General features: G+C 42.0%; 1 protein-coding gene, 1 non-coding gene and 1 pseudogene across 9 annotated transcripts in view; 2 read left to right on the top strand and 1 right to left on the bottom strand.

Moving 5' to 3' along the window:
- Luc7l2 (LUC7 like 2, pre-mRNA splicing factor) overlaps positions 1-12,759 on the bottom strand; it is an 84,402-nt gene extending 71,643 nt beyond the window's left edge. For 3 of the 8 annotated variants that reach the window (XM_063250580.1, XM_005006103.4, XM_023567454.2), the window contains exons 1-2: positions 12,627-12,758; positions 9,185-9,268 (exon numbers count right to left, since the gene is read on the bottom strand). In XM_063250580.1, the coding sequence (XP_063106650.1) occupies positions 9,185-9,222 (38 nt within the window). In that variant the 5' untranslated portion in view covers positions 9,223-9,268; positions 12,627-12,758. Of the gene's footprint in view, positions 1-9,010; positions 9,108-9,184; positions 9,269-12,626 lie in introns of those variants that run through there. The other 5 variants (XM_003475501.5, XM_003475503.5, XM_063250579.1 and 2 more) reach the window with 4 other exon arrangements.
- Positions 12,760-15,879: 3,120 nt separating this feature from the next.
- LOC111758549 (small nucleolar RNA SNORA28) lies at positions 15,880-16,005 on the top strand. Its single transcript, XR_002792722.1, has one exon. It is a non-coding gene; the product is annotated as a small nucleolar RNA SNORA28 (small nucleolar RNA).
- A 200-nt stretch (positions 16,006-16,205) lies between these two features.
- Positions 16,206-16,491, top strand: LOC134476434 (copper transport protein ATOX1-like; annotated as a pseudogene).
- The last annotated feature ends 4,704 nt before the right edge of the window (positions 16,492-21,195 follow it).

Here is a 21,195-nt window from a genome sequence, read left to right as displayed (position 1 = left end):
CACTGACTTAAATTTTAGGAGTTAACACTTAAAACCTTAACCTAGGTGGTATCTCACATTGTGCATGCTATTTTCCAGACACTCACCCGCCAATTACCACCCACTCTGTCCCACCCATACAAATAAACCAAATTAACTTTCATAGACTTAGGTGCTATTTTAAAAACATCAAAATTTTACTTTACCCATTCTCTCCGATGCTCCCTGTATTTTTTAAGCTGTGAGTGGATGACCATGCTATGTGATCAACTGTGAAGGCTAAGCAAATGTGAACTAAATTTAATTTCAAAAAATCTTAAAAGTTTAATATTTGACATATTAAATATATGCAGAATCTTATCTTACTGCATATTATAAGACACTAAAGGCAAGCAATTTATGAAGGCAATCAATATTTCTTTTGTATAGAATTAGTTTCCATTTCAGCTTAGGGAAAATAAAAAAGCAATAGAAGCATCCCTATGTCTGTAAATGAGGCCAGGGAGGAAGTCCCTCCCACATTTTTCAGTGTAACAAGTAAATCCCTCCCCAAAGACAGACATTTTAGGGGCCAAATGTCACAGCTGGCTTGAAACAGAGTAGATTTCTACTCTGTTTCATATCCCCCTTCAATGAGCTGTAACCTAAAATGAGTATAGAAATAAAAGCTTAAAGCTCTAGTATCCCTAAATGTAGAGCAATGTTCCTCTTATTACCAAATCTTCCAATATATAGGAACTACATAAAGACCTATGGCCTGTTTCTAGTCTACTCCAGGGGACAGAGACCTTAAGAAATGTACAAGTAAACCCTTGTGTCTTTATGTGGATCCAGGGTAAAAGCAGGTGAGAACTGTGTCTGGTGATACTATACTAAGAAACCAGCCTAGTCAGCTCACACTTCCTCATCAACTGTACTAACTGTCCCTTTAGACTCTACCTATACAAACCTTTTGTAAGTAAGCTTTTAAGGAAAAAAAAACTTAGTGCTCCTTTACTCCCTGCTGCTTTATTAATAAATGTACACAGTCTAACTCACTGCATATTTAACCAGTTCAACATATAGGGCTCATTTCATAAAAAGGACTCACCACATCTTAAAATACACCTACAGATGTTTTAGAAACATTTTATTGTGAGACATATATTTATTATGAGTAATAACAGTTGCCTTGCAACTGTAATATCAAGTGATTTTTTTCTAAATCTATACTCAAAAAGAACAGTAACAGTGGCTTTCCTGACCTCCAAAAAATGCAAACAAAAAGATACTACACAATTCAGAAAGGCTATCCCTCTTAATTCTTTGGTTCACATGGTCCTGTAGCTTTATCACAAATAGGTGTAATAGTACCCTTGCCATAATCTCTATGATAAACCCAACATTTTAAATACAATGCTCACTGGAGAAAACTTCCCAAAAGAAGTTCATCCTTAGGGGCTGGGGATTTAGCTCAGCGGCATAAGCGCCTGCCTTGCAAGCAGGCGGTCATGAGTTCGATCCCCGGTACTGATAAAAAGGAAAAAGACAAAAAAAAAAAAGAAGTTCATCCTTGTTGGATCTGATCAAATATTAACATCTTTAAAATTTAAAAAATATCCAAGCTGGTCTGATGGCACATGCTTATAATTCTAGCACTCAGGAAACTGAGGCAGGGAAACTGCTGTGCGTTCGAGACCAGCCTGGGCTACAACGTGAGTAGAAGGTGAGCCTGAACTGCAGTGAGCCTCTATGTTGAAAAAGATAATAATAAAAAAAAACAGCCTTTGTGCCTATGAAAACCCATGTAAGAAAATTATAAAAGAATGAGACTGGGAAATATGCTCCATAGTTAGATGAAACAGTATGTTGGTCTTTAGGAGCTAACATAGTAGTCATGATGGGATGTGAGAACAGAGACACTAAAGTAGCTATGGTCTAAAGCTCTATCCATCCTGCCACAAACCTATCTTGTCTCATTATACAAGCAGTCTTGCCATGTGGCAGAAATTGAAGCCATCATTACTTCTGAGGACACTTTTTCTTCTCTGAGATTTAAGACAGCCACTAGGAAAGTCTGAATATTTATTTAAGAATTAAGTTTAGGGGCTGGGGCTTTAGCTCTCAGCGGCATAAGCACCTGCCTTGCAAGTAGGCGGTCATGAGTTCGATCCCTGGTACCGATAAAAATGAAAAAGACAAAAAAAAAAATAATTAAGTTTAAAAGGTTACATAGAATTTAAGATATATGTCATTTAAAAACTATAGCCTGCTCTATTTTATATGTTGCTACTTGCAGAGCTGCAATTCTGATAGTTATACTGTAGGTATCTGTTGCCTCCTATCACCCAAAATTTTCCACATACAAAATTAGAGATAATGAAAGCTATCTTTGGCTATGAAAAACGAACTGAAAAGAATCAAAGAAAAAGTGACTGACTGACATCAAATTATCTATTGAAACAGTGGTACCAGCTGTTGACAGTGATTAAAAAAATGTCTCCCCAAACCTAAAACCAACAAAGTAAAGAAATAATGGACAAGAATGAATACTACGAATACTAAAAGACATAAGTGACAACCTAACGATAAAGTTAAAATGAAACATATTACCATGATGGAGATGTTAGCCTTAAAAACGCAAACAAAGCAGAAATACTGCGTCACACTGAATACAAAGCAAATTCACAAAAAAGTTGCTTCTAGGGAAAAACCGAGACAGTGACAGGAAAGACAAGGGACTTTGATGCTTTATTCCCCGCCCCCCTTTTTTTTTTCTTACTCATGACCTTGCATTTGCCAGGCAGGCACTTATGCCACTGAACTATATCCCAGGCCTGCTTTATTCACGTTTTAAAATCTGTCAGAAATTTAAACATCTGTTCATTTATGAATCTGATTGTTCTTTGCACTAGGACTAAGTATTGAATCCAATGCCTCATGTCCACTATGCAAGTGCTATAGCACTGAACTACATCCTCAGGTTTTTTTGGGTTTTTGTGAGGCAAGGTCTCACTATATTGCCCACTATATTGATGGTCTCAAACTTTCAATCCTCTTGCCTCCCTTTTCCCAAGCAAGTAGGATTATAAGCCATAACCATTATACCAGGCTCCTCCATAGTTTTTAAACACTCTGCTGGAAATCAGAAACTTATTAGCAGTATCACAAGACGTGCTGCTTAAAAATAAACTGTGCAAATCTCCATTTCCTGTAAATTTTTGGTCCCTCTAGGAGTTTTATTACATAGTCAAAAGAGGATCAACTGTGTCCATAATTCTAAGAAAAAAAAAGAAAAAAGAAACTCAACAATATGGAAATACTAAGGAAAATAAGATTCTACTGCTATCAATAATTATTGTACCCTAAGACACATCCACCAATACATACATACAACATTTCCTCTAATGCCACACAACTATTAGACTGAAGTTGTGTTTTAGACTGAAGTTAGGGTTAGGGTCAGTTTTCCTAGGAATCATGCCCTGCTGTGTTCCCCTGTCCATAACAGAGAATCATAGCCTCTCCTGCAGTTTCTTTTGTTTGTTTTTGAGACAGTCTCACTATGTGGCCCAGGCTGACCTAGAAATCAAAGCAATCCTCCCACTTTTGGCTCTCAAGTGCTGGGATTACAGGCGTGTGCCACTCATGCTCAGCTCCTCTCCTTCAGTTTGTATTTCAGCATTCTCTTTACATTCCCCTGTTGAATTGGCTACTGAAATTCTATACCAGTGGCTACCATGGACTAAAATACTGAAGTAAGAAATCAAGCTAAATAAAGTAATCTCACTTTGACAGTGATAAAATGATCCTTTTAAGGGATAAAATGATCCCTTTAAGATGATCCCTTAAATCTCTGTCTCATCAATCTGTTATTCTCACTAGTTATTTCTACTTACAAGTTTGGGTAAATACAGCTCAACAACTCTCTTCTCAACTTTCTTCTAATAACTAGAACAGCATTTCTGAAATATGGACAGCATTTCTGAAGTATGGAATTTACACAAAAGAAAAGGACAATTATGTGATTTTATCAACAAGACATTTTAAACACTACTCAGTAAAAAGTTCTTATCAAGCCAGAGATTTAGCTCAGTGGTGTAAATGCCTGCCCAGCAAGCACAAGGTCATGAGTTCAATCCCCAGTATCAAAAAAAGGAAAAGAAAAGAAAGTTCTATCCTAAGTATATCACAAAAAAAAGTTTCCATCTGGCAATATGTGTATTTGATATACCTTACAATAAGGCATAGAAAACATTAAGTGCCAAGATTCATTAACTTAAATGTGCAGCAAGTCAGTTAACGAAAGATATTAAAGAAACAAAAACTAGTAAAAAAGAAAAATAGATAATGTGTAACATTTGAGAAACATTCTAGAACAATGTTTCTCAAAATTTTACTGTGTATCAGAATCACTTGGAAGACTTTCTTTTGTTGTGGTTGTTGTTGCTGTTTTTTGTTTTTTTGAATCAGAGCCTTACTATGGCTCTGATTCAAACTCAGGCTGGGCTCAAACTCAGAGCAATCCTGCCTTGGCCTCCTAAATCAAGGGATTACAGGCATATGCCACCATGCCCAGAAGGTAAAGACTTCTTAAAAACACATTGCTGGCCTTCATCCCTAGAACTTTTGATTCAGTACAAGGGCCTAGGAATTTGCATTGCTAATTAAATTAACAGGTAATACTGAGGTTCCTGGGAACCTCAGTGACCTGGAATAGTGATTCACAAGTTTTGGTTTTTTTTAATCAGTACCAGGGATCGAACTCACGACCCTGAGGGCAGGTGCTTATGCCACTGAGCTAAATCCCCAGCCACCAAGTTTTTTTTTTTTTAAAGGACAAGAAACATCTCACGTTTGTCAGCCATATTACTCTATTCAACTCCACTATGTGTAAGGTAGAACAAGCATGGCACTAGGTATATTAATGAGCATGATCATATTCCAACAGAACTTTACTTATAAAAAGCAAACAGCAGAGTTCGATCCCCGGTACCGATAAAAAGGAAAAAGACAAAAAAAAAAGGGGGGGCTGGAGGTTTAGCTCAGTGGCATAAGCGCCTGCCTTGCAAGCAGGCAGTCGTGAGTTCGATCCCCGGTACCGATAAAAAGGAAAAAGACAAAAAAAAAAAAAAAAAAAAAAAAAGCAAACAGCCACAGAACAGGTGCCTTATTTAAAATATACTCTCAACTGAGATATACTGCCTAGGTATACTGCCTACCCTACCCGTGAGACAGAACACAGTACAGAACTAGGGACTGTATGCCACACATACTAACCACTATCTACTTCTGATGAAAAGCAAAGATTTGGAAGTTTGACTCTGAACGAGCTAACTGATGTCTGCAGAAATCTGAGATTTTGAACTGGGCATGCCTATAATCCCCAGCACTCAGGAGGCTGAGACAGGAGAAATGCTAAGTTGGGACAACCTGGGCTACATAGTGAGTTCAAGGCCAGCCCAAACTATGCAGGGAGGCGGTGTCTCAATAAATAAATAAATCCAGAAATCTGAGATCTCAACAAAATAAAAACAAAAACACCTAACCATATTCCGAACACCTGACAATAGATTCAGCAAAGGCAGCGGGTTAATTAAATTCTGCTCACATTGAGTCCAACAGAGCAAACATCAGCTGTATATAGTTCACAAGTAAATTTGAATGTATAGATCAATACTGAGTGTTAGACAAAAAAGGGGGGGGGCTGGGGATTTAGCTCAGCGCCATAAGCACTTGCCTTGCAAGTAGGCAGTCGCGGGTTCGATCCCTGGTACCGATAAAAACGAAAAAGACAAAAAGAAAAAAAAAAATACTGAGTGTTATACAAAAAAAAAATTTTTTTCAGACTCTTTTTTCCAGCCAATGTTAAATAGCAAAACATGATATTTAGTCAGTTAGCTGAACTATGATATTTTCTTCAACTTTTCAGGCATAAGTTATTCAATTAAAAACATGAGATACTGTGCTCTCTTTTGCAGGGGCTTGATCTAACTCTGTAGACTGTACTTTTCCCACTTTACTTGGTTCAAACTTGTTCTCCAGAGCCTGCTTCTTTTCCTAACTTTAATAAAACTGCTACCATTAAGAACAAAAAACATGACATTACAGGCAATTTCAGTTTTTACGAACTACTTTTTGCTGTATGTTCAATAATCTTACAATACTGATTAAATGATTTTGCCCCTGTCTTCCAATCTGCACCCTAACAGCTGCTAGTGCATGAAAATTTAAACAAGAAGGAAACAATTTGTATACAAGTGCCAAAGCTTCATGCCAGAAATTTATCCTTTCATTCCCTCATTTGTTCCCCAGCAACGTATTACAACTTCCTTCACCATTTCAGTCTACAATTTCTTAGCAGACTGATTAAATTGAATAGAACTATGCTATTTCCTCAAAAGCTATACTAACAGCACTGAGCTGTAAGAATTCCGTCTACTTCAAGCATCTTTCGTATATTCCACTAAGGAACATCTGCCTCAACTTATCTATCCTTGCCCACACTTACTAACCTTCTGCCTATCTTCTTTTAAAACATCTTCCTATCTTCTCAGTCCAACTCCTTGCCTGAATCCTCAGCAACTTCAAGCTTCAAGGCTTACATGACACCCTTATTACTGAACAGAATCACTAATCTTGACTTCAACCTACAAGACCTACTTGCCTTTCTCTGAACACATCTTGAACATCAGCTCACTAAATATTCTATCTAAACTAGACCTTCAAAGTATTATTTGCTGCTTATAGAGCTTCTGTAGAAATAGGCAAAATAATTTTTTTGTTTGTTTTTAGTTTGTTTTGTGATGTTGGGTATCAAGCTCAGGGCCTCACAAAAGATAGGCAAGTGCTCTATCACTGATCTTCATATCTGTAAACCTTTCCTGATTTCTTTTTAATTTTAAAATAAGGTCTAAGTTACTCAGACTGGCCTTGAACTTATGATGCTACCACATGAGAATTAAATTTTTTATTTTTTGGCCTGAAATAGACGTCTGAGAAACATAGGCTTACTTAGTAGACCTAAACAACTGCAGAGCCCCAAGGACAAAACAGTTTTATGAGATGACACCTTCACTGTTTTTTGGGCTGCTGTAAACGTGAAAATGTTATTCCGAGCTCAAAATGTAAAATAAGAAAAAAATTTAATTCATTTATGCAGATGCTATTAGCTTTCAGTGTTTTAGAAGTGCCTGGAACTATTATAAAATCAGAAACTACTGTTTGATCTGAATTTTCCTAGTCTTTCTTTTTTTCTCTCTCTCTTTTTAAAACAGGGTCTCACTATGCACTATGTGACCTCCAACTCACAGCAATCCTCCTGCTTCAGCCTCCTGAGTGCAGGGATTACAGGCATGTATCATCATGCCTGGCTAAAATTTCTCTGGTTCAAGAACTTTCAAACTCTAAACTGATATATTCCATTACTATGTCAAAAATGTGAACTTTTACATTAATGGCCATGCTTCCTTCATCTAAAATGAATGATACAAGTAAAATAAAACAATGACTTATAACTGACCAAGAAATAAATAAGGTGGGCTGGGGATTTAGCTCAGGGGCATAAGTGCCTGCTTTGCAAGCATGTAGTCCTGAGTTCAATCCCCAGTACCAAAAAAAAAAAAAGAAAGAAAGAAATAAGGTTACTGGGGGCTGGAGACTTAGCTCAGTGGCATAAGCACCTGCCTTGCAAGCAGGCAGTCGTGAGTTCAATCCCCGGTACCGATAAAAAAGAAAAAGACAAAAAAAGAAGGTTATTATGTTAATGACAGAAAATTAAGAGAAAGCTCATTTAATGTTGATGACAAGTCAGGGAACACAGGTTACATAGTAAAGATGATTCTATAAAGAGAAGAAAGGACAACCATTTATACAAGGCCTGGGTTCAATGCCCAGCAGCACGAGAGAGAGAGAGAGAGAGAGAGAGAGAGAGAGAGAGAGAGAGAGAGAGAGAGAGAGCGCGAGCGCGCGCGAGCGCGCACAGAGAGGGAATGAGAGAGAGAAAGAGAGAGACAGAGGAGAAGAGAGAGAGAGAGAAATGCTTCAATCTCTGATACAGTAATTTTGCAAGAAGGCAGTGATGGTATAAGGTAGGTATTACTAAACTATCAAGAACAGTAAGTTACTTTTTGAACTTATTTTCCTAGGCATCTCCTGCATATCCTTTCAATTTTGTAGTGCATAAACTATCAGGAACAATATAAATGATCAGCAGGACTTTGTTTATAGCCTTTTTTTTTTTTTTTTTTTTTGATACTAGGACTGGAACACAGTATCTTGCACCTACCAGACAGGCACTGTGCTGCTGAGCTATTCCCAGCCTGATAGCCTCTATTAATCACAGAAATGTATCAAACATTTTAGTATTACCATTAAAAACAGCTAAAATCACCTGAAAGTTTTAACTTGCCAAAACTCATCCCTATTGACAATTGATGGTGCTACGAGATTCTCTACTATAGTCTACCTTAGTTTGAAGGCACACTATCATTGGTTGCCTGTTTTATACTCAAGAGATGATCTCTGCTCCCATCCAAAGCAATTAAAAGATATGAACCCTTAGGGCAACCTTCTGTAAAGCCCCTATCTCAAATTTAGGAAATTATTTAAACCCATTATTTTGTTTCATTCCTAATCCCTAGACCTTCCCAGACTCTTCTGAGATCAAGACCAGAGGCTTCTTATAACCAAGCCATATCTTGGCAAAAGGGCTTTCACTAAAAACATCCTTGGAATTAATCTAAACCAGTCAAAATGATCAGTATGAGGGCTCTTGATTTTTCCTGTGTGGCTCCTCCCTACTATTAAACAAAATATGTTGGGGGGGGGGGACCTCTCCTGCTTTACTAATGCTAATAACTAAAACAAAAGGTATTTATAAAATGCAATGAACTTTAAACTCAAGATAAACTATTACTAATTAACATCTACTTATAGTTCCTCCCTTTAAAAAACTCTTTACTTTTCAACATTTTTTTAGTATAATAGGAAATTTAGTTTCCTATAACAAATTACAGATTTAACTTGAGGCAAAAAAGGTTAAGTGACTTACCCAAGGTTACAATTAGAGACCAGGTCTCCTGAGTCTCAGCCCAGTGCTCTTTCCTTAGCCCAAGATGCCTTATTAGAAAAATCCAAATACAGTCAGACCCCCAGTTACATGGGTATGAGTTACACTGATTCACATATACAAACTTTATATAGTGTGACCAATGTTTCAACTCACGCGGTACCCTGCTTCCATTTATGCAGTATGCCAGGCATCGGCACGATTTTCAGTGGCACACAGGCGGTTGCCACCACCAGGGCCCTAGGCAAAATTGCAAAGAAGGCAAAGTTTGTCTTTGGCCCTCCCACCTCCCTTATGCATTCCTCTCCCACCTCCTAATCGCACCCCTGCCCAACCACCCAGCACCACCATGCTGCCCTCCGACTGGTAAAGCCCCCCAACTTGTACCACTCACCAAGTCCTGTCACTCTGGATGTGCCCAGTGATCCCAAATTACCTCTCCCTGTCACTAAAATTTCTATTCCTCAAGATTCCAGTGAAACTTACTGATTTAAGTAACTCAAGAATAAGATACAACAGATTTATACCTCCAAGGACTTTATAAAGACACTAATTAAAAATCATTGGAAAGGAAGGGAAAAAGAAATGTGGAAAAGTAAGCAACATGTTCCCAGAGCACAGGACTCATACGTTATTTCAGGTCAGACAGAACACTAAATATTGAGAGTGCTACTGTCACCTTGAGCTCCACTACCCAAAAGCAGGGTAGTCACTTTATAGTTAGTCTCTCAGATTAAAAATAAATCAAAGCTGCCTGAAATGCCCTCCTGCCTACCTTTTCCATCTCTCCCACCTCCTGGATCCCCATTTCCACTTTTTAGTGCCAAAGACACCCAACAGCAACCCCATAAGCTGTTCCTGTCCAATACAAGGCTTCCTGTTATATGGTTTCAAATTACATGGTGTTATCCAGTGATATGTCCAAGTTCCCCTATCCCTGGGTAACTTGAAGTGGACTGCTAAAAAAGAATAATCCTATTTAAAGATTCTGAATTTTAAATTCAAATACATAAATTCATTAAATATCTAGCAAGACGGAAAAGAATAATACTGAATCTTATGTACAATTTAGGTATCTTAAAAAACATTCTTTTCCTTGAAAGTGGTACATTTCTTACGTCTGACCCAACACAGCAGTGAAAATCTAGTCATTTCACTTAAATTTCACTTAAATACAGTGGGGGGGGGGGTTAGTAAATTTGTGTTTATTCATAAATCTTCTAAGTCTGGAAGTTAAAAAAAATTCAGGAACATGGAGGCTGGCAATGGTGACTCAAGCCTGTAATCCCAGCATTTAGGAGGGTGAGGCAGGAGGACTGCCACGATTTAAGAGGCCAACCTGGACTATAAAGAGAGTTCCGGGCCAGCGTGAACCACAAAGCAAGACCTTGTCTCAAAAAAAAAAAAAAAAGCTCACAAAAAAACATAACAGAAATTTTAAAATGTAAATTTATTTGTATACAAAACAGAATGGATCTTAAGAAATCCAGCTTTCCACTAGGAATACACACACCAGAACATATATATCCATAATCAGTTGAGTTTTGCAATACTACATGATCTGTCTAGCCTGGAACTGTATCAGGTGATGGTTATCTTCATCATCATTACCCTTCCAGCAGTAAAAAGAAACACAGCCAGGCTTAGTGCCACGGGCCTGTAATCCTAGCACTCCTGAGGCTGAGGTAGAAGGATCACGGCAAGTTCAAAGCCAGCCCCTGAACTACATAGTGAGTTCAAGCCCAGCCTAGATTACATAGGAAGACCCTGTCTCAGAAAAAAACAAAAAAATGGAAATCCAATCCGCAGAAGATATCAAAAATGACACCGAAGATGAAAAGGACTGTGATTTCTGTAATTATTATAAAGATTGCTGAGTGTGGTGGCACATGGCTATAATCCCAGCATTTGGAAGGCTAAAGCAGAGGGACCATGGAGACCACTAAGAAGAGGTTGAGGCCAGCCTGGGGGTACATAGTGAGTTCAAGGCTGGCCTGAAGTACATGGCAAAGCCCTGTCTCAAAAAAGAAAAAGATGGATTATTCTGTTAAGATTCTAGATGAAGACCCTATCCAATATCCTCTTTTCATGTATAAACCATTCTCATCTAAACGTGAAAAATGATTAAGAGTTAAAAAGTTTCTCCACTGATCAACACCCTACTGGGAATTAAACCCAAGGCCTCTGCATTGAGCTATATCCCCAATCTTTGTTTTGTTTTGTTGAGACAGTCCAGCATTTGAAGTTGCTAACCTCCTGCTTCAGCCTCCTACAGTGCTGGGATTTAAGGCATGTACCCCCACACTCGGATGCCATTTTTAATATGTTAACTTTCAAGGTTTACTACACACATAAAACTCATTTTCTTCTCAACCTTTTCCCCCTCTCTATAGGACCAGAATGCCATCTACACCTATTTGTCTATATGCTCCCAAACACCCATGAAATGCCACTGTAAATATGCATTACTATAACACTGGAATGCAATAAAGTTCTTGTAACCTCACATATTTTGCTGCAGAGCAAATAATTATAAAAGCTTCTGTTACAAACTAAATTTAACTGTCTTCTCTAAACCAAGCAATTTAAATAACTTGTGAAGAAAAAAGGCATGTAAACGGCTAGGAAACTACTTGCCCAAACAAACAACATATAAAAACGTTGAAGGCTTTTGCTTAAGTACTGAACTAGGCCTTTCCTCCACATTGGAATGGGTTTAAGTCAAATTGAAAGAACACGTTGCGAATTATCATCATTAAAACAGAAACAGCATTTCATCATTTAAAAATTCTCTTTATGACAAAGGACAATCCAACATGTAGTGAGTGGCTTTCTATACCCCGTCTAACCTAACGGCCTAAAAAACTCTTTGTTTCCCTCAATTCTACTTCATTGGGCATCGAATTTCCAAAATGGTTCTATTTGGGGTACACGCAAGATTTGTCAATGTTTACTGAACAAAGCTTCTATTAAACTAACAAAATGGAGGTCTCTCGGAAAAACAGGCCATAACATTTTCTTTTCACAAAATGGGGCCAAACACACCCACTTCAAGAAACCATGGTTTGGGTCAGATTTTCCATAAAAATGGTTGATTCCGTGGGGCTTCATGGTGCATCTCCGGGACGGGGTTTGCAGTAAAGATTTCCTCCAGACCCAGGAAGGGGATGGGTGGGAGCTTTCTGAATACTCTGGAGGACCGCCGCAAGAGATGATCCCAAAGCTCCGGTTTAAGGAACTATATTGGGAAGAAGGCTTTAACGATTAGGTATCTTAAAGGGCGACAAAACGGGCCGCCCTACTACGCACGAGACTTGGGCTCTCCCATCCCAGCCAAGTCTACAGTAAAAGCACAAACTCTCCTTTCAACCCCTAGGCCCCGCCTCGCCCCATTGGCAGCAGTTCCCGCCAATCCGCACGGTCACCGCCCCCAAGCCCGCCTGCCAAACCCCGATTGGATGGGACAGGATCCGGGGACCTCGTGTTACCAATCTGGGAGCCCCTTACTCAACCGCTCGCGCGCGCCCAGTTGCGCCCTCGGACCCCTTCCGTCGTCGGCACCGTCCCCTCCCCCCCCAGGGCTCTGGCAGCGGCTTACCGTCCCGGGAGGTGCCCATCAACTGGTCCAGCATCGCACGCATCTGGGCCTGCGCCGACATGGCGGCGGCGTAGAGGGCGAACGGGCGGGGGTGGGGCGCAGACCAGGCCCTTTCGGGCGGGGGGATGAGGGGAAGGGGCAGGGGGAGGTGCGCTGCTGTCTCTGTGGCCGCCGCTGCCGCCGCCGCCGCTGCCGCTGCCTCGAGGCCTGAGGAAGGAGAGCCAGCGGGGTCGTGGGAGCGTCCTGGCTGCGCTCCTCACGACGACGTGTACGTGGAAGACGGCAACCCCCAAAAGCGACCCTCGTGCCTTCACTCTCCGTCCTCTTCCAGGGACAGAAGCGACACGGGCCAAGAAAGCTCTCGCCTCCAACACCGACACCCGCCAGAGGCCGTCAGCCCCCCCCTCGGCTCTGACGCCGCTCGCCACCACCGTCGCCGCGGCGGGGGCGCGCACGTTCCTCGCGTTGAGCGGTTTCCCGCGGGGGCTCCACCAACTGGCGTCCAACTGCCTTGGCTCCGCCTGCCCCGCCCGGAAAAGGTCCCGCCCTAACGGCTCGCGGGCGCGTGCACGCGTGTCTCCTGCCCCGCCCCCACCAGGGGAGGGTCTCGCGAGATTTTCGTTTCTCAACTGACTCTCGGGTTGCTTTGCCCTGAGGCGCCAAAACCCCGGCGGTTGGGGCTGTGCTGGGGATCTCAGTGGCTTTCAGCGCGCTCCGCTGGCGACCGCGGCCCCACTTGCGAAGTGTGCCAAAGGTTATCCCGGGGAAGGAAGTAGGCCAGCTCGGCCTGAGTGTGGCGCGGGTGTCTTCTCACTGGTGCTCGCCGTCGGACGGCTCTGGCAACCTCGGACCGCGCTGCGTGGCCACCGTGAGACGCGGCCACCACCATCCCTCCCCGTACGGGAGCTGCGCGAGCCCTGCCCCACCTTACGAGCCGGTCTCCCGCGGCGACGCCCCAAGCACCGGGCCACGTTGTGAGGACAGACTTTAGCCAGTCTTTGCTGGCATTTACAAAACTTGACAAAAGACGAAACTGGTCAACATGGGATGTGGGACCAGGTGTGGTGGCACTTTCACGTAATCCTAGCTCTCTAGGAGACTGAGGCAGGAGAAGCGCAAGTTCAAGGCTGGGCAATTTAGCGAAACCATATTATAATTTAAAAGAATGGGTTGTAGCTCAGAGGGAAAGCCCTACTAGGCAATAGTGCAAAAAAAAAAAAAAAAAAAAAAAAAAAAAGATACTTTCTAGACACTTTAAAGTAATGGCAAAAAGTTTTGCTACATCATACTTATAATGCACTGCCTCGGGGTTTGTCATTCCTGGCTAATGCAGGATCACAAATCAACTGGAGGATCTCCGGGGATGTGGTCAGTGGTAGAGTGCTTGCCTAGCATGTGTGAGATCCTGCGTTCAATCCAGCACTATCTAGATCGTGTTACATGCATATTGGATCAATAAAAGTATTAGTCTTATTTTCAATAACAGTTTTCTTCCAGTTATTTTTTCCCTTGTTATTTAGAGGGCTCAAAATTCTAACCAACTACAAATACTAGGTCTGTGAAAATTGAACTAGAATAGTACATAAACCTACTAATTACAGTATTATTGCAGGAGATGGTGTCACAGGCCTGTGGTCCCAGCTAGTCAAGAGGCTGAACACAAGAATGGCAAAGTTCAGATCAACCTAGGAATTTAGGGAGAGCTGGTCTCCAAAAATAAATAAAATAGAGCCAAGCATAGTGGCACATGCTTGTAATCCCAGCACTCCTTAGGTTGAGGCAGGAGGATTGCTGTAAGTTCCAGGCCAGCCTGGGCTACACAGCCAACCCTGTCTCGAAATTTTAAAAAAAGGATATGGTGAAATTTGGTGATAATCTACTCGCCTAGTATGTACGAGGCCCAGGGTTCACATCACCAATACTGCAAATACCCTGAAAGGATGCACTATTACATGCAGAATAGTATCCTGAAAAACTGTTCTTAAGGAAATATACTAAGGTGTTTGGATTTTTAAAAATTTTTTGTTTTTAAAATAGAGACTAGTAAAAAAAAAAATAAGAGACTAGTGGAAAGAATTATTGCAAAAGTGGCAGAAAGGAAGGAACTATTGCAGTAGGGTGTAGGAACTATTACAACAGAGAACCCTGATCATTTGGTCTGCAAACATCTTGAAAATTAACGTGTAGTTTTCCTTTTGCACACCATAAAAAAGCTAGAAAGTAATCAGTGTGGGCCATGGGTAGAGAGAAGGTTCCAGCTGATTACTGCGGGGATTTGGTATTGGGAACTGAACTCAGGACCTTTTGCTTGCCAGGCAGGTATTATGCCACTGAGCTATATCCCTGGTCCCCCAAAAGTTGTTTTAAAGATAAAAAGTCTTTCTCCGAGGCCTGGGGGTTTAGCTCAGCAGCTTAAGCACCTGCCTTGCAAGTGTGCGGTCATGAGTTTGATCCCTGGTACCGATAAAAAGGAAAAAGACGGGCTGGGGATTTAGCTCAGTGGCATAAGCACCTGCCTTGCAAGCAGGCAGTCGTGAGTTCGATCTCTGGTACCGATAAAAATGAAAAAGACAAAAAAAATTAAAAAAAAAAAAGTCTCCCATTCTGTACTCCGTTATTTCCCTTTCTGTACAGAAACTTTTGTTTCTTTGAGACAGGGTTTTGCCGTGTAGTTCAGGCTGTCCATGAACTCACTGTGTAGCCAGGACTGGCCTCGAACTCATGACAATCCTCCTGCTTCAGTCTCAAGTGTGCTGAGATCACAAGTGTACACTACCATCCCCAGTAGAAACATGTTAATTTGAGGTTGTTCTGTTTGTTGGTTCTTGCTGTTTCCTGCCCTGCTGGGATCTTATTCAGTCTTTATCTATGCCTGTGGCTTCACTTGGCCTCCTATCCGTGTTCTGGTGCAGACTCTTCAACTTTCTATTGCAGACCCTTTGGCCTGATACAGACTGGCATAGGACCCTCCTGTGTGCACTGGATCCTTTGGTTCTCCGGTACAAGGACAGACCTTTTGCATTCTTCCAACATCTGACTCTGTGGGCACCATTATAAACCAGTCTTGTAAATCCTTACATATTTGTATATTTTGCATTAAATCTTTTTCTCTGGTAAGCAGTGACAGATACAGTAGTCCATGCTGTCCTTGAACCTGTGATCCTCCTGTCTCAGCCTCCCACCTGCTGGGATTACAGACCTGCTCCATCATACTGGACTGTTACGACTTTCTTTAAAATCAAATTTGACGTGCAAGCAACACTCTGTGGCAGATTATCAAAATAGTCTGTCACAATTTGAGCTTGCTATAGCAAGAAAGTCTAACCTATTCCAGCACTCTCCTTTCTGTGAGACAAGCCGTTACATAGACTGAAACAAGTTAAAAAAAAATCAAATTTGACAGGCATAGTTGTACACACCTATAATCCCAGCATCTGGGAGGCTGAGGCAGGAGGATCACTGAGAGTTCAAGGCCAGAAAATCCTGTTTCAAAAAACAAAAAAGGGCTAGGGATACTGCCCAGGAGGTGTTGACATTGCTACCACCTCTGCTACCCTCATTCCCGCTGTCACTTCCATCATGCCGAAGCACAAGTTCTCTGTGGTGTGACCTACAAGGGCTGCACAGAGGCTGTGTCCTGCATCCTCAGCAAGTTGGGAGGAGTTTTCAACATTGACCTGCCCAGCAAGAAGGTCTGCATTGACTCTGAGCACAGCATGGACATTCTGTTGACAGCCCTGAACAAGATACGCAAGGCCATTTTCTACGTGGGCCCCAAGTGGCCCTCCAGGATAGACTGAAGCACACAGCCAGCTGACTTCCTGACAGACCTGGCACACTGCTTTCAGCTCAGCAATGGAGCCCTGTCCCTTCCTAGCATCCCTGCAATAAAGTTGAGCTGCTATTGTTGGAGGGAAAAAAAAAAAAGGCTGAGGATATAGCTCAGTGGCACAAACACCTGCCTGGCAAACACAAAGTTCCATTCCCAATACCAAAAACAACAAAAAACAAAACCAACCAACAAACAAAAAAGTGGACGTGTGCTACATTTACTTTTCTTGGTTTTCTTCTACACTTTGGGCTAGAATTTCTCACTACCTTATTAACTCATCAATGAGATATATTTAGGGTCCTTAACCCTCTAAAAAAGAATGAGAAGGGGCCTGGGTCACTGTCAAACACAGGCATTCACTGATGCTTGCTGAGCTGTGTGCAGAGGCATGGGATTCCCAGCTACTCAGGACGCTTAGGCTGAAAGATTGCCTGAGCCCAGGAGTTCAGAGCCGGCTGAGCATATAATGAGACCCTATCTATTAAAGGAAAGAAGGAGAAACAGTGAAACACTTAACCTGAGATTTTAAAGAATGGATAGTAACTAACCCGGTTGTAGGATAAGGTAGGTGGGAGAGCTTTATTTATGTTTCTTTGGTATTGCTGTGTATTTCAGGATTTCCATCTGGCCTCATACTTGCCTTAGTGTGGACCAGGGATTTAGCTCAGTGGCATAAGCATCTGCCTGGCAAGTATGAGGTCATGAGTTCAATCCCAGGAGTGTATATATATATATATATATATATATATATTTTTTTTTTTTTTTAAACTTGCATCAATCCTCTTGCCTCAGCATTTAGAGAGCTGGGATTACAGGTAGGCACTGTCCCGCTTGGCATACCATAGTTTTTAAGTGCATATAAGGATCAGCCAAACGTGGAGCTACGGCCTTGGCTCTTGAGAAGTGCCTTTATGTGTGGCTGGACTACAAGGGGAGAGAGAGGAGACTCGGGTTTAGCAGGATCAGATCCTGCACCCCTTGTTACAGCTGTCCTTGCAGCAGGTAGGAGAGTGACATGAGCAGGATGTGTAGAGTGTAAAATGAGACTGAGATAGGAGTTCAAAAAGCCAGTAAGGGCAGACAGTGCTTCAGGGAAGGGTTAAGCAGTCTAGACTTGGATAGTGTCAATAAAGATTCAAAGAGAGTTTAGGACATAGGCATCTGACATGGTGGTCCACACTTACAGTCCCAGCTACTTAGGAGGCAGAGGCAGGAAGACCGAAAATCAGGCAATTTAGTGAGACCTTTTCTCCAAAGACAAAAAGGTTACAGATTTACTGTATAGCTCCCTGGGTTCAATCCCCAGTTTCACCAAAACAAAAACAAACAAAAATAACAGGAGACTTTAGGAGGTGAGAACAAACAACTTAGTACTGTCTAAGAATACGAAGGAGACAAGAATCAAAAACAATTCACCCTGTGGGTATGGTGGCAAACACCTGTAATTCCAGCGCTCTGGGAGGCTGAAGCAGCAGGGCTGAAATCTGAGCCCAGATTTGGTAATTTACCAACTCTGTGTGATTCTGTCTTAAAATAAAAAAATACTAGGGCTGAGGATATAGCTAAGTGTAAAGACCCTGGTTCAATCCCTAGTATGAAAGGTACAAACAACAAAAACCTCAACGAGGCATGGTGGCACATGATGCTGATGCTCAGGCTGAAGCAGGAAGGTGGAAAATTTGAGTCCTGCCCTGATAATTTAGTGAAAGTGCATGTGACAATACTACAAAAGGGCTGAGGATGGAGCTCAGAAGTACAGCGTCCCTGGGTTCCACGCTCAGTACTGTACAGGGGTGGAGGAGAGGAAAACAGAAGAGTGATGTCCTCAGAGCCAAGAGAAGGAGGCAGCATGCTTTAGTGGCCTCACCTGCAGCCTGAGCTACCTGTCACAGCCTGAGCCACACCTGTCTCTGTGGAGTCCCAGAAGGATGGAACTGCGTGGGCAGGGCTGAGTGGAATAAGCAGGAAGCAGACTCAACAGTGTCAGCACTGGGCCAGGGCACTGTGCCCAGGACAAGGATCACAGGTCCATGGTGCATTTGGGTAAGACACAAGGTCAGGACCAACCGCCTTAGAGACAGCAGCAGGTCAGCCATGGCATGGATCCAGTGTGAGGAAGGGCTGACCTGTAAAAGGTATGGAAGGGCCCTGTGGGCTGAAAGGACTATTACACAGCTCTGATGGGGCAGCTGTCACACAGGTGTGTCTGTGTGTCAAAATTCATTGACCTGGCCACTTAGGATAGGTACCATGCCACATACACCTTGATGTGACTTATCCTGTTTTTAAAATATAGCAAATGAAGATGGCTGTGGTGACATGAGTTTGTAATTCCAGCTACTCAGGAGGCCAAAGCAGGAGCATCACAAGTTCAAGCCCATCCTGGCAATTAGCAAGACCCTTCTCATACTATAAAGAACAATAAAGGGGTTGGGGTGGAGCTGAGTGCAAAAACTCTGGTTTTAATCTCCAGTAGCACAAGAGGAAAAAAAAAATCAAATGAAGATAATGCACTCAAGTTGTTCAAAACATATCAGCTGGTGAAAAGAGAAGCCGGCAGTGGCAGAAAAGCATTTGAGATAGAGACAGAGCAGTTGTTCCTAGAAGGTACCTTGAGCGTATTTAATTGCTACCCAGAGAATCCAGAGAGGGAGCAGCTGAAGCTACAGGAAAAGAGGGTTAAAAAGATAGTAAAGAGGGGCCGAGGTTTAGCTCAGTGGCATAAGCACCTGCCTGGCAAGTGCAAAGTCATGAGTTTGATCCCTGGTGCCAAAAAAAAAAAAAAAAAAAAAAAAAAGACAGCAAAGAAAAGAATGTGACAAATCATGGGTCACACCAACAGCCACAGCAGGCTACACAGCCCTCAACCATCAGGCCTCCTTCACTTGGGGACAGAAATGGCCTGAGCAAATCCTTTGAACTGTAACATTTAATTTGTCTGTGATTTTGAAAACTGGTGGCAGTTTATGACCAAAGAATAAAAATGTGAAAATAAGGTTTCTTCTTGTCAGGCATTGATAGATCTGGTCAACTAACCTGCCCAGTGTCACACGGCTGCTAAATTATACAGGTGGGATTAAAACTGTATCTACGTAATTTCTTTTTTTTTTTTTTTTCTAATCAGTACCAGGGATCAAACTCATGACCATGTGCTTGTAAGGCAGGCACTTATGCCATTGAGCTAAATCCCCAGCCCCACACTGTATCTATGTAATTTCAAACCCTGTAACTTTTACCTTTAACAATTTGTTTTTTAAGCCAGGATCTTGCTTTGTATACAAATGCAGGCTGGACATAAACCATGTAGCCTGGGCTGGCCTCAAACTCATATTGACCCTCCTGTCTCAGCCTCCCAAGTGCTGGGATTATAGATTTATACTACCACGGCTGGCTAAGCAATTCTGCCTGGAATCTCTGTAAAAATGTATTTATGATAACACGTATATAAAATGATGTAAAATAATACATTGTACTATATGTAATACAGTACTGTAACAACAGAGGAAATTAAAACAACCTATCCTAGCCTTCTGTACTGAAATTAAAGTGTCTTCAGACAATATTAGCAACAAGCCTATGGCTGTGAATTAAAGCAAGAAACAAGAAATGTATGTGAAACCTGTCTTTGACCCAGTCAATTGAATAAATGCTGCCCTCTTAATACTGTTATTTGAACGTTAAATCTCTTAGCAGAGATGGTGCTTTGAATGCTTTGTGAGTAGTTCAATTGTTCAGATTGTACTCCTCCTCGTGAGTGGACTATTACATGCAAAACACTGACCTAATGCTTGCTGCATGGTTAGAAGGTGCTTTGGGTGCAATAAAGACGAGACATGATCCTTAAAAAATTGTATGCATTTTCTTGCAGAAAAACATGGGCATATACCCTCACAGGGGCACAGATAAAGAAGTGGTTTGCCTTCACAGATAAGGATGTCTCGAGCAAAGGGAGCATTAGGAAATCTATTTTAATATAGTTCAGTCAGAAGAATGCCAGGGCTTGAGTGAGGTCAGAGGCACTGAAGATGGGGCGATCAGAGCTACTGGGAGAGAGAGCAATTCCAAATGACGCCCAAGGCACCACGCATAGCATTTTCTTTTTCAACAGATTTTCCCTAGGTAGTTGAATTTCCCAGGCTGGGCTCCAATTTTGTCCTACCTCAGCATCCTGGAGTACACTGCCATCCCTGGCTATGCCCAGTGTTTGGCTTTGGTTAGCCGCACAGCAGAACCATTCACCCAAGTTGTAACTTCACAAGAAGACTTGGAGGCAGAGAATATTACTGTGCCTGCCCTGCCCTGTCCCTGGATTTCCTCCCTGTGGGCTGCAGCTGAGCTGGGGCTGTGTTCCTGGACCTAAGGGCCAGCATTTGTGGAGCCTGGGGAGGAAACAGCTCCCCGTGTCACTAGGCCCTAAGAGCTTCCCAGCTTGACCTGAATTCCACCCACATCTTTTTTTGCTTGTTCGGTTTTTTGGTACCGGGAATTGAACTCATGACTTTTGTGTTTGTTAAGCAGGTACTTAGGCTGCTGAGCTAAACCCCCAGCCCTCCACCCACATCTTTCTCATCCCACTCTCCCCTCTTTGTCCCTACTGGAGTGTGCCACATTATTTCCTCCCAGGACCTTAACACATCATATTTGTATTTTATTTTATTTTATTTTATTTTATTTTACTTGTCTTTAGGCAGGGTTTCACTATGCAGTTCAGGCTAGCCTCAAACTGGCCGCAATCCT

Source organism: Cavia porcellus, unplaced genomic scaffold (genome assembly GCF_034190915.1).
Source record: "Cavia porcellus strain 051 isolate PalLab524CR breed Dunkin Hartley unplaced genomic scaffold, mCavPor4.1 scaffold_6, whole genome shotgun sequence".
Taxonomy (NCBI): Eukaryota; Metazoa; Chordata; class Mammalia; order Rodentia; family Caviidae; genus Cavia; species Cavia porcellus.
The sequence above is the reverse complement of the archived record's forward strand: the minus strand, read 5'-3'. Positions and strand labels throughout refer to the sequence as shown.